Source organism: Copadichromis virginalis, linkage group LG1 (genome assembly GCF_057382275.1).
Source record: "Copadichromis virginalis isolate Kocher_CV1m ecotype Utaka linkage group LG1, C_Virginalis_male_GT1.1, whole genome shotgun sequence".
NCBI lineage: Eukaryota > Metazoa > Chordata > Actinopteri > Cichliformes > Cichlidae > Copadichromis > Copadichromis virginalis.
Genome location: NC_140618.1, coordinates 42,557,163 through 42,569,609, shown reverse-complemented (window position 1 = coordinate 42,569,609; position 12,447 = coordinate 42,557,163). Strand labels below are relative to the sequence as shown.

The window sequence follows — 12,447 nt, the reverse complement described above, 5'->3', positions numbered from 1 at the left end:
TAACATTTAAACCTATTTCCTGCACATTCCAGCACATAAAATAAAATATTTTTTGTGTTTACACTCAGTCTTTCAAATAGATGCAAGTAAAACACAGCAGAAAATAAATAAAGTCAAAGACTCAGCAGTCCTGTTGCTCTATTTTCACCTGTAAAGCAGGAGTGGGGTAGGCGGAGGTTTACCCTGGTGCAGGTGTGCCGCGGTCAGTTGAAGAATCCACGACTTTCTCTGTGAGTTTCCCATTACGTCGTAGCTACTCGGTGCTTGCTTGGAAGTTTAGGGGGTTTTTTCGCTGTAAAAAGAAGTTTTCTTCCCACGCACAGCGGACACTAATGTTTTTGTCACTTTTTATGGAATCAAACTCAAAGTAAGGTCAGTACTTCCACGCTTTAAACGCTGCACGCTCATACTCTCTCCCACTCTCGATATGTGATCCATTGTTGATCTGCAGACAGCTGTTGTCACTAACGGCGCACTCGCTTACGTCACTGTCATGAGACATTCTCGCAAAAAATCACGGTTTTAGTAACGCAGTAACGCAGCGTTCCTACGGGAAAGTAACGGTAATCTAATTACCGTTTTTGCAATAGTAATCCCTTACTTTACTCGTTACTCGGAAAAAGTAATCAGATTACAGTAACGCGTTACAAGTAACTTGTGTCTCTGCGTGTTGTCATGCCGTTAACATACACACCCTCTCCGTGCTGTGTGTTTCCTCTTTGCTCCTGGTTTAAATTGAACTTGTTAGTCTCATAGTCTCTAGCCTCTTAGCTCTCTGTTTCCAAGTTTAGTTTCCTAGTTTCCAGTTATTATGTTCGGTTCTCTGTATTTTGGCATCGGAGTTTTCCCAGCATTAAAAGCTGCACTTTGAGTTTAAACATCTGTTTCTGAGTCCTGTGATTAGGTCCTCACTTCTGCCTGCCACACAGCACACACCATGACAATATTAGTGGAAACTGATGGAGTGATGAATCGAAATTTGAATTTCACTAGTTAAAATCATTGTCAGCATGTATGGAGAAGGTCATGAAAGACCTTCTCCATACATGAGAGTCCTTCTCCTTCTTTATGGTTGGTTTACACAGCTTGTGTATGTTTGTGTATGCATGTGCAGCTGTATATATCCACACGCGCAAGCATGTGTGTGTGGGTGGGTGAATTGTGTTGCTTACATTGTTGAGATATACATTGCTGTGCTTGAGAGTCACCATCTACCGGAACCAAATTCCTTGTATGTGTCTGTGCATATACATAGCCAATAAACGTGATTCTGATTCTGAGAGATACAATCACCAATCACCCTACAATAGTGACTGTGTACACCTATCTCTAAAACACAGTAGAGGCTCTGTCCTGGTTTGAGGCTGTGTTTGAACCTGTGGTGTTCTTGTCAAAGTTGATGGAATTGCATTAAAGTACCATAAGATTTTGAGCCACCATGTAATACAATCTGGAAAGCATTCCAAATACACTACCAGTGCATTAAAAGCATACCATACACAATGCAACACTATCAGTCATGATCTCAACCCCAGACCTCAGCATTACTTAAGTTCTCTCTCTCTCTCTCTCTCTCTGTGTGTGTGTGTGTGTGTGTGTGTGTGTGTGTGTGTGTGTATTCTGTTGATTGTGGTGTAACACACTGTTGAACAGATGCATATTCAACAAACTTGACATTCGCGCCAAACTGACCCCTAGAGTGAGTCTTTCCCCTAACCCTCCCCCACCTTTCTCCCGCCAATATCCATAAGCTCAGTGCACACATACACCCACATACTGTGTGTGTTACATGTCCAGCGCTCATCCCATGCCCCTTCTTCTTTGGGCCACAGACTGGCCTTGTGTCAGGCACACTGGCAGACCAGTATATGTGTGTTGGGATGGTAAGGCAGGTGCCTCTTTTCTTTCAGAGACAGTTGTACTCATCCAGATATACTCCAGAATGGACAGTTACCCTCAACACAATATAGCGACCCATCGATCCTACAGCCAGTGGCTGGCTGCCATGTTATGCTGTTGAAGCATGTCTATATATATATATAGAGATATCTATATATATCTTCAGATGGCTTGTGAACCATTATCAATCACATTCAGACCAGCTGGAAACAGTCTTCGGGGTTTTTAAAACAATGGTTGAAGTGTGCTGTGATGGTTTAGCTCATGTTTACACAATTAATTGCCATGTATAAATCAGGTATTTTTGGTTGTTTATTTTTGTTTCTGTAAAAGTATAACTGCAGCAAGTAGTTTTAGTTTTGGTCATTAATAGGGCAGCTCCCAGACACGTTGGGTATTTTTTGTATGTGATGTGTTGGTGGTCCTTCTAAGCTTGTTCACCATCAAATCAAGTGTTCATCCTTTGTTCATCACGGTTGCAGTGTTGGGGAGTAACGGAATACATGTACCGCCGTTGTGTATTTAAAATACAAAATAGAGTAACTGTATTCCTTTACAGTTACCGTTTAAAAAGGTGGTATTGTCACGGTTAGCGGAGCGGACTCAGGCGCAGACCACAAGTTCCTTCAAACCAAAAGTGAATTTATTTACAGTGTTCTCCACAGTGAAATAGATATACACAACGGTGTCTGGGGAAAAGGGGCCGTGGTTCCAGGGTCCGGGAGTGAAAGGGGCAGGAGTCCAGGGAGGGGAGATTTCCATACAGCTCTCGCAAGCACACACAGCTCCTCTTCTTTCCTCTACTACTCTTGCTCAGTCACAGTACACAAGGAAACGGGTCCGGGGGGAATCTATACACAGACAGAGAAACAGTTAGTCTCCAGGTTCAGACGTACTCACGAACAAAACTTTGCAGAGGGCAGGACGACTGACGCTGATGGCTCAACGATCCAGCGACGAGTAGAGCAGGTTCACCATCTTAAGTAGGACTAATTCTAGTAATCAGCCACAGGTGTGCTGATCATCCCCAGGTGCGTGGGCCACGGGCGGAGCGCATTCTGAGCTCCGCCCCGGCAGGAGAAAGAGAGAGTGGGAGAGAACGAGAGAGAAAGAGAGAGCAGAGGCGAGAGAGGAGGATAAACAAAACAAAACATAGCGCCTGACTAATGTCAGCAGGCGAGGTGCGGGGACCATGACAGGTATTTAGAATACAGTTGCTTTGTTGAAATAAATAGATTACACAGCGGTATTTTCCTGTTTCATATTGTGGCGGGTCAGGCCTGTTTGGGTTTTGTTTGACAGCTGTGTTCTGTTGTTCCAGGTGGCAGCGTTGCGGTTGCCATGGTGACGCTCTCTCTCTGCGACTGTGCGTTTCCTGGGTGAGAGAGCGCCCTTTTGTTGTTGTTGTTGTTGTTGTGCTAAGCTAATAGGCTGAATGCTACAGGCATAGCCCTAAACAATGTAGCCTTATGGGCAGTGTAGTCCGTGCTGCAGGGAGAATGGACTGCCATACCCGTTATGTGTCTGTGAGCGAGGAGGGAGAAAAAGGAGAGTGGAAAAGTACGAGTTGTCATCGAGCAGAAATGGGAGCTGGAAGCATGTAAATATAATAATAACCACTGCAAGAAGAGAGCCTGACGAGCCCAGTTGTAAGTAAGCTATTAAGACTCGACTGCAAACTGTGTTCCTGTTTTCCTCCGAAACAATAAGTTCCGTTGCAGCAGTCTTTCAACGCCTCTCTCTGTCTCTCACTAGCAAAGTTGACCCTGACAACAAAGTAAAGCTAGTTTTCGGCTACAAGCCCGACACGGAGCCCGACGTATTAGCCAGAGGTCCCTTTACTACGCGGACCTTCAGTAATAGTAATAAATCACGCAACAATTTTACATTCATGTAGTTGTAAAGAGCATGATAATATATTAAGTAATCCAAAGTATTCAGAATACGTTACTCTCCTTGAGTAACGTAACGGAATATGTTATAAAATACATTTTGGGGCATGTATTCTGTAATTGAATACATTTTAAAAGTAACCTTCCCAACACTGCACGGTGGCCCCATTCCCCCTCCACCACTGTGTCTAGTGACTATTGCAAAACATCCCTGTCCACCGGTTCCCCACATGTCAGGCATGTGTCCAGCCTGTGGTCAGTGCTGCAGAACAATAATGGATCCATGAAGAAAAGTAAGAGGACATATTTCCCCCCATTTTTCCCTTGTCTTCTCACACCACCCTCTTTCCACACTGACCTCATTGCATACACTTGATCAGTTTTCTTTTGTGTTTGTGTTTGAAGCGTGCCCATCACAAAGTGGTAACCACTCCTCACCAGGAGACCTCTGTCTTTTGGTACAGCTGACCTCCTTCTCAACTCATTAGTAACATCTACACACACACATACGCAGATGCTTTCTGTTACATACTGAATTTCACAGCTGCAGCATTTAAAGAAAATTCGTTCTACAAGCTTTAATGTTTGGAGGGAAAATAATCGTTAAGCACATTTAAATATAACAATGTTTTTGTTTTTGTCTTTTTAACTCACTTGGTAAGGCACTGGCTTTTATATAACACTTTTCTAGTCTTATTGACGACTCAAAGCATTGTAGGCTTTATACTACAAGCCACATGTAACCATACATTCATACAGCATTTTATACTATATTTTAAGAAATTCATCAATCTGACATCCATGGCCGATTAATTAGCCATTATTCTAATAGACATGCGTTTGGATGTGAGAGAGGAAATCCATGTAAGCAAAGCAAAACCATACACATGCCACACAAAAAGCTCCAGATTTGAATTAAGAATCTTCTTTCTTTGAGGAAATAGAACTAAGCAATCAATTTTCCACTCAATAGTTGTTTTAAGTGTTAACAATGGAATCCTTTTAGAATAGTTTTATCTATAAATCTAATACAGACAATCCAAACTATTGTGAGATTATTATATCATATATATTTCGCTTTTATACTTGGCTCTCTCTTCACCACGACGGACTGGTACAGCATCTGCAGCACTGCAGCCGCAGCACCAATCCGTTTGTCGATCTCCTGCTCCCTTCTCCCGTCGCTCGTGAACAAAACCACGAGATACTTAAATTCTTCCAAATATTCAAATTCATTTCAATTCAATTTCATTTATATAGCACCAAATGACAACAACAGTTGCTTCGGTGTGTTTTATATTGTAATGTAAAGACCCTACAATAATACAGAGAAAACAGAAAACCCCAGCAATCATATGACCCCCTATGAGCAAGCAATTTGGCCACAGTGAGAAGGAAACTTCAGGAAGAAACCTTAAGCAGAACCAGGCTCAGGGAGGGGCAGCAGTCTGCCAAGATAGGTTAGTGGTGAGGGGAGGAAGACAGGATAAAGACATGCTGTGGAAGGGAGCCAGAGATTAATAATAACTCAAAATGTATTGACGAGAGGTAGCTGAGCTGAAGGTGGCTGCTGGGCAGCTAACTGAGTCGAAGGCAGCTGGGCAGGCGATAAGCAGTTCATCTTGTCGTTTGCAATACTAAACGCAACCCCCGAGTAAACAGTACCACAGTTCAAAGCAGTCATATTGTCCTTCTCACTCACCACAGCCGACAGTTCAGAAGTCCCACCGTCCGGCTGTGGGGTGACATGCCGGCGGCGCGAACGTCGCTTCCTCCCCACAGACGGCACCGACGGGCTGGGCAAAACCACAGCCGGTCGGGCAGTGAGGCAATAGTAGCCTGGAAAAGGTGTGGAGTACATGAAGACGAGGTAACGCACACTATAAATACACACACCAGGAATCAAGGGATGGGAAACAGGAGGGGAACGCACCTGGGAGACATCACAGCTGACGAGGCAGGGGAATGTAAACAGAACGCACTGACATCACACAGGGACCTTCAAAGTAAAACAGGAACACATACATGCAAAGACACAGACTAAGAAACATGAACTAAACACAGAGACCTTACTACACTGGGGCGACCGTGGCTCAGGGGGTTAGGAAGCGTATCTGTAACCTGAAGGTCGCCGGTTCGATCCCCGGGCTCTCTGTCCTGGTCGTTGTGTCCTTGGGCAAGACACTTTACCCTACCGCCTACTGGTGTTGGCCAGAGGGGCCGATGGCGCGATATGGCAGCCTCGCTTCTGTCAGTCTGCCCCAGGGCAGCTGTGGCTACAACCGTAGCTTGCCTCCACCAGTGTGTGAATGCGAGAATGAATGAATAGTGGTATTGTAAAGCGCTTTGGGTGCCTTGAAAAGCGCTATATAAATCCAATCCATTATTATTATTATTATTATTACACAAAAGGAATACACTGGCAGGGATGACACCAAACAGAGGGAACACAACTAAACCCTGGGAAACCAACACACAACAGTCATAATACATAAAACTATCAAAAGTAAAAGTACACCAACCAAAAACACTGGGTCACTGACCCAGGACCATGACACATTCAGGTAAGGAAATTCCAGAAAGTTGATTCTGTTCATCTGGATGTAACGTTTTCAGCTGGAAAAATATTTCATCACTTATCCATTTCACTTCTTCAGTCTTGAAACTGACCTCACAGCCAGATTTTTAAAATACTCTTGGAACCACAAATACCTGCAATCTGACAGTGAAGCACTCTATTATGGTACTACAGGGTGGGCCATTTATATGGATACACCGTAATAACAATAATAATAATAATAATGATAATGGATACTTTATTGATCCCCATGGGGAAATTACTTGTTTTTTCTCTGCATTTGACCCATTCACTCAGTGAAGCAGTGGGCAGCCCACTAAGCAGGCGCCCGGGGAGCAGTGTGTAGGGACGGTACCTTGCTCAGGGGTACCTCAGGGTAGCCGTTAAGTGGATTCGAACCGCCGACCTTCCGATCATGGGGCGACCACTTTACCTACTTAACATGGGAATGGTTGGTGATACTAAAGTCCTGTTTGTGGCACATTAGTATATGTGAGGGGGCAAACTCCTCAAGATGGGTGGTGACCATGGTGGCTATTTAGAAGTCGGCCATCTTGGATACAACTTTTGTTTTTTCAATAGGAAGAGGGCCATGTGACACATCAAACTTATTGGTAATGTCACAAGAAAAACAATGGTGTTCTTGGTTTCAATGTAACTTTATTCTTTCATGACTTATTTACAAGTTTCTGACCACTTATAAAATGTGTTCAATGTGCTGCCCATTGTGTTGGATTGTCAATGCAACCCTCTTCACCCACTCTTCACACACTGACATTCAACTGGCCCACGACGACCAATCCACTTTCCAGGAAACTGTTCATCTAGGAATGCTCGGACCTGGCACCCATAATGTGGTGGTGCACCATCTTGCTGGAAAAACTCAGGGAACGTGCCAGCTTCAGTGCATAAAGAGGGAAACACATCATCCTGTAGCAATTTCAAATATCCAGTGGCCTTGAGGTTTCCATTGATGAAGAATGGACCCACTATCGTTGTACCCCATATACCACACCAAACCATCACTTTTGTTGTTCCAACAGTCTTGGAGGGACAAATGCGTCCTCCTTTTCCCCGAATTTGAAGGATGGGTCGGGTGTGTCCTTCGTGGCCCACCATATCCCAGAATTCATAGCGCGGCCCAGCCAAACTCCAGTTTCCAACAATGGCGGCCGCTACTAAGTTTTAAAAGTACTCATACTAATCTTTCTGGGTCACAAAATAAACTTTTAACATATTTTCAGGCAAGAAAGTAGTTGTGTAAACATCAAATATCTGCTCGGTTTATCAAGATATCGCATATTTGCAAAACTGCTTCGACGTTTTCGGAGGCGTCTGCTACCCACCAGCTCGATAGCTAGCCAGGAGCTCGAGGGTTACTGATGCGGCCGAGAACGGTACAACTCCCGGCACATCATTTTCAGATCACCGCGGACTTTCGCTGCTCGGGTTAAATGTAATATATAAGTCACTTAGACAACCTAAAAATGTTATTGTTGGGCTTTTTTCAGTGTTTTGTTTGTTTGTGAGTAAATCGGTTTGGCTGAGATTAAAGTTATTAGATTAGATTAGATAAAATAAAACTTTATTAATCCATCGGGTGGGTTCCTCCTTGGTTTTTACACAGCTGACTAAACATCAAACAGAAAACTGATTAAACAGAAGTGTGAGACAGTCGAGAATTTACGCCAGTGTCCTGTTATATTTTAGATAGCAAGGAGCAGACGGCTGAGTTTATTAAACTCCACCGAGACAGCGGTGACGCTAATCAGAAGGCTAGACCGTCCAATTTCACGGCCGTTTACTTCCGGCCTACCCGACCTTCTGAGGACCTGGCCCATGTAGACCGCGAAGGCCGGGTCCTCAGGAGGATGCAGCCCATGAATTTGGACATAGCCATATTGTACAAATGGCAGGAATAAGTCCTACATATTTGTTTAACATGTGTATTCAGGACTCCTTACAGTGTTACTGGAGGTCAAGGTAATGCCTAGAAAAATATGTGTTAAAAAAATAAAAACAGAAATGATTTTCAATTTCTTTGTGATGTATAGCACTTTTTTAGCAATAATTTAGCTCATTTTTACATATATATAAGTGCAATTTGGGATATTATTGTGAAATGAAATAAATAATGAAATAAAAGATATGATTGGGCAGAATTGGATGGCAAAAAACCATCCAAGATGGCGCCACAGTAGGCAGCCTGTTTCCTCAGCTCCCAGCTTTTTCCTTTCCTTTCTGTTTTTTCTTGTGCTTTAAGCTTTTTTTACTCGACACTCTTGGTCGTGTTTTATTTGTTGTGCAACGGGACATGGACCCACAAATTTTCGTAAGAGTAGTAGTATGTCTTCTACTCTTTTTGGGACTTTTTACCCCCACTTCTGGAGAATCTGTAAGCCAAGCCATTGTTTACAGTAGGGAGCAGCTGCTAGCACTGGGCAACAGGAAAGTACTCCCGGAGGAGCGACCCAAGCTTCCGAAGGAATTACGACGTTGGAGGAGGGGACGCAGGGCTGGAGTGAAGTACCAGGAAAGGAGACGGTACAAACCAAGCATTCCATCCATTCTCATGGGTAATGTAAGATCTTTACCCAACAAGATGGAAGAGCTAATTGCGCTAACCAGACTGCAGTGGGAGTACAAGCAGAGCAGCCTCCTCCTGTTCACTGAGACATGGCTCACGGACCACACACTGGACTCTGTCATAACTCTGGATGGCTTTCAACTGGTTAGAGCGGACAGGGATGCAATGGAGAGTGGTAAGAGGAGAGGTGGGGGACTAGCAATGTATGTCAATGAGAGATTGAGAGATGTAACAATGAGAGATCAGAATCAGAATCAGAATCAGAATACTTTATTGATCCCTGGGGGAAATTATTTTTTGTTACAGTGCTCCATTTTAAACCAACATTAAGACAAGACAGACAATACACTAACTAAGAATAGTACAATATATACATATATATACATACATACATACATAAGTCACTCATAAATAAATAGTTGGAAAAGAAACATGTGTAGTTGTAGCAGCAAACAGTGTGTTAAGTGGATGCGTTGTACAGGGAGATGGCCACAGGCAGGAATGATTTCCTGTGTCGTTCAGTGGTGCTTTTCGGTAATCTCAGTCTCTCACTGAACGAGCTCCTGTGACTGACCAACATGTCATGGAGTGGGTGGGAGGTGTTATCCAACATTGTCTTTATCTTGGACAGCATCCGCCTCTCCGACACCACCTTGAGGGAGTCCAGCTCCATCCCCACAACATTGCTGGCCTTACGGATCAGTTTATTAAGTCTGTTGGCATCTGCGACCCTCAGCCTGCTCCCCCAGCATGCAACAGCATAGAGGATCGCACTGGCCACAACAGACTCATAGAAAATCCTCAGCATTTTCTGGCAGATGTTGAAGGACCTCAGTCGCCTCAAAAAATAGAGACGACTCTGGCCCTTCCTGTAAAGTGCTGTGGTGTTTTTAGCCCAGTCCAGTTTATTGTCAATGTGTAGTCCAAGGTATTTATAGTCCTCCACAATGTCAACACTGACCCCCTGAATTGAAACAGGGGTCAAGTGTTTCCTGGTCTTCCTGAAGTCCACGATCAGTTCCTTGGTCTTTGCCACGTTGAGCTGCAGATGATTCTGCTCACACCACGTGACAAAGGAGTCGACCACAGCCCGGTACTCTGTCTCATCATCCCTGCTGATGCATCCAACCACCGCAGAGTCATCAGAAAACTTCTGAAGATGGCATGTCTCTGTGCAGTGTAACCCAGGGCACATCACTGTGAAGGAACAGAGCTGTACCAAAGACATTGAACTGTTGGCAGTTAGCGTCCGGCCATACCACCTGGCCAGGGAATTTTCACACGTTATTGTGCTGACTGTTTACATCCCACCCTCGGCCGACGCTACAGCAGCCTGTGATTACATTCACTCCACTGTCTCAGCTACAGATGGCACATCCGCAGTCCCTCATTATTATTTCTGGGGACTTCAATCATGCCTCACTATCTGTCACTCTCCCAAACTTATCCCAGTACGTTGACTGCCATACAAGGGACAGCAAAACCCTGGATCTATTGTTTGCCAACACAAAGCAGGCTTACAGTGCATCACCCCTCCCCCCGCTTGGCCACTCAGACCACAACCTGGTCCTTCTCCACCCCACCTACACTCCTATGGTGAACAGGAACTCCCCCACGAAGAAGGTAATAAAGGTGTGGTCTGAGGAATGCACTGAGGCCTTAAGAGACTGTTTTGAATGCACAGACTGGCAGGAACTCTGCAAGCCTCATGGTGAGGACATCGACGCCCTCATTCACTGCATCGCGGACTACATTCATTTCTGTGTTGAGAACACTGTGCCTACCAAGAAGATACAGTGTTTCTCAAACAATAAACCGTGGGTCACCCCAGAACTGAAGGCCCTGCTGAACAAGAAGAAGAGTGCTTTCTGGTCGGGAGACAAGGAGGAACTTAAGAAAGTCCAAAAGAATCTTAAATACAAGATCCAAGAAGGCAAGGAGCGCTTCAGGAGGAAGATGGAAAACCAACTCCAACAGAAAAATGTCAGAGACGTCTGGAGGAACATGAATCTCTGGACACTTCCAGGACAATGGAGGAGCCACAGTGTCTGCTGGCCGGGGGTGGGCTAACGACTTGAATCTGTTTTTTAACAGATTTGACAATGGCCCACTGATCACCTCTCCCACCCCCCAGGTTCCATTAACCCCCCCTCCATTTGCCGCCCCCCCCTCCGGGTGCAATGCCATTGTCACCTGAGCTCTCCTCTCACCACAACCCTGCTTCACCCCTATCCACACATCTATCCACAACAAAGCGAGCCCTACCCCCCACTCCAGCCCAGCCTCACATCTACTTCACAGCTGATCAGGTGAGAAATCAGCTCAAGAGGACGAAGGCAAGGAAGGCAGCAGGTCCGGATGGAATCTGCTCCAGACTGCTCAGGGACTGTGCAGACCAGCTCTGTCAGGTGGCCCTGTACATCTTCAACCTGAGCCTGAGCCTGGAGAGGGTTCCTGAACTGTGGAAGACTTCCTGTGTGGTTCCGGTGCCAAAAATCGCACACCCCAGGGAGCCCAACCACTTCAGGCCTGTTGCCTTGACTTCTCATCTGATGAAGACCATGGAAAGGCTCATCATCATGCAGCAGACTGTGACAGCACTGAGCAGCTCCTTCAGTGGGAGACTGCGGCACCCACGGTGTGGGACGGAGAGATTTCGCAGGTCTTTCCTCCCCACTGCTGTCAGACTCCATAATAAAGACTTTAACTGATCAAGCACACACATCCATACATATGCAATAATACCAAGTGCAATAATCCTTTCTGTCATCGTTGTATTTTTACTCAGTTGTATATAGTATTTGTATTTGTATTCTATTTTTATCTTATTGTATATTTATTTTATTTTATTCTACTGTATATAGTATTTTATTTTATTCTATTCTGTACAGTTGTGTACTGTATTTATTCTTATTGTATTCTAATTTTTGCCTCATAACTTTTGCACTGTCCACTTCCTGCTGTGACAAAACAAATTTCCCACGTGTGGGACTAATAAAGGTTATCTTATCTTATCTTATCCTGCACCACCTTCAGCCACTGGTGGGCTCAGTGTTGGACCCCTGCAGTTCGCCTACCGTTCAGGAATTGGGGTGGATGACGCTGTCATCTACCTGGTACACCAATCCCTCTCTCACCTAGAGCAGGCGGGGAGCACTGTGAGGATAATTTTTTTGACTTCTCCAGTGCTTTCAACACCATCCAACCGGCACTACTGAGAGGGAAGCTGGAGGGAGCCGAAGTAGGCAAACAGCTGACTGCATGGACCATCGACTACCTTACCAACAGACCACAGTATGTGAGGCTCCATGACTGTGTGTCCGAGGTGGTAATCTGCAGCACGGGGGCACCACAGGGCACGGTTCTCTCACCTTTCCTGTTCAGCCTTTACACTTCAGACTTCTGTTATAATTCAGATGATTGCCATCTACAGAAGTTCTCTGATGATACAGCCATCATTGGATGCGTATCAGACGGGAATGAGTGGGGGT

The 12,447-nt window shown here is 44.9% G+C and overlaps 1 protein-coding gene across 1 annotated transcript; it reads left to right on the top strand.

Moving 5' to 3' along the window:
- Nucleotides 1-10,324: 10,324 nt before the first annotated feature.
- On the top strand, nucleotides 10,325-11,026 carry LOC146719360 (uncharacterized). Its single transcript, XM_085462489.1, has one exon. It carries the CDS (start codon nucleotides 10,325-10,327, stop codon nucleotides 11,024-11,026), a length of 702 nt encoding a protein of 233 aa, XP_085318615.1.
- Nucleotides 11,027-12,447: the final 1,421 nt, after the last annotated feature.

Bases quoted from the DNA above. Each gene is read 5' to 3' on its own strand.
- LOC146719360 (XM_085462489.1), top strand. From the start codon at position 10,325: ATGGCACATCCGCAGTCCCTCATTATTATTTCTGGGGACTTCAATCAT.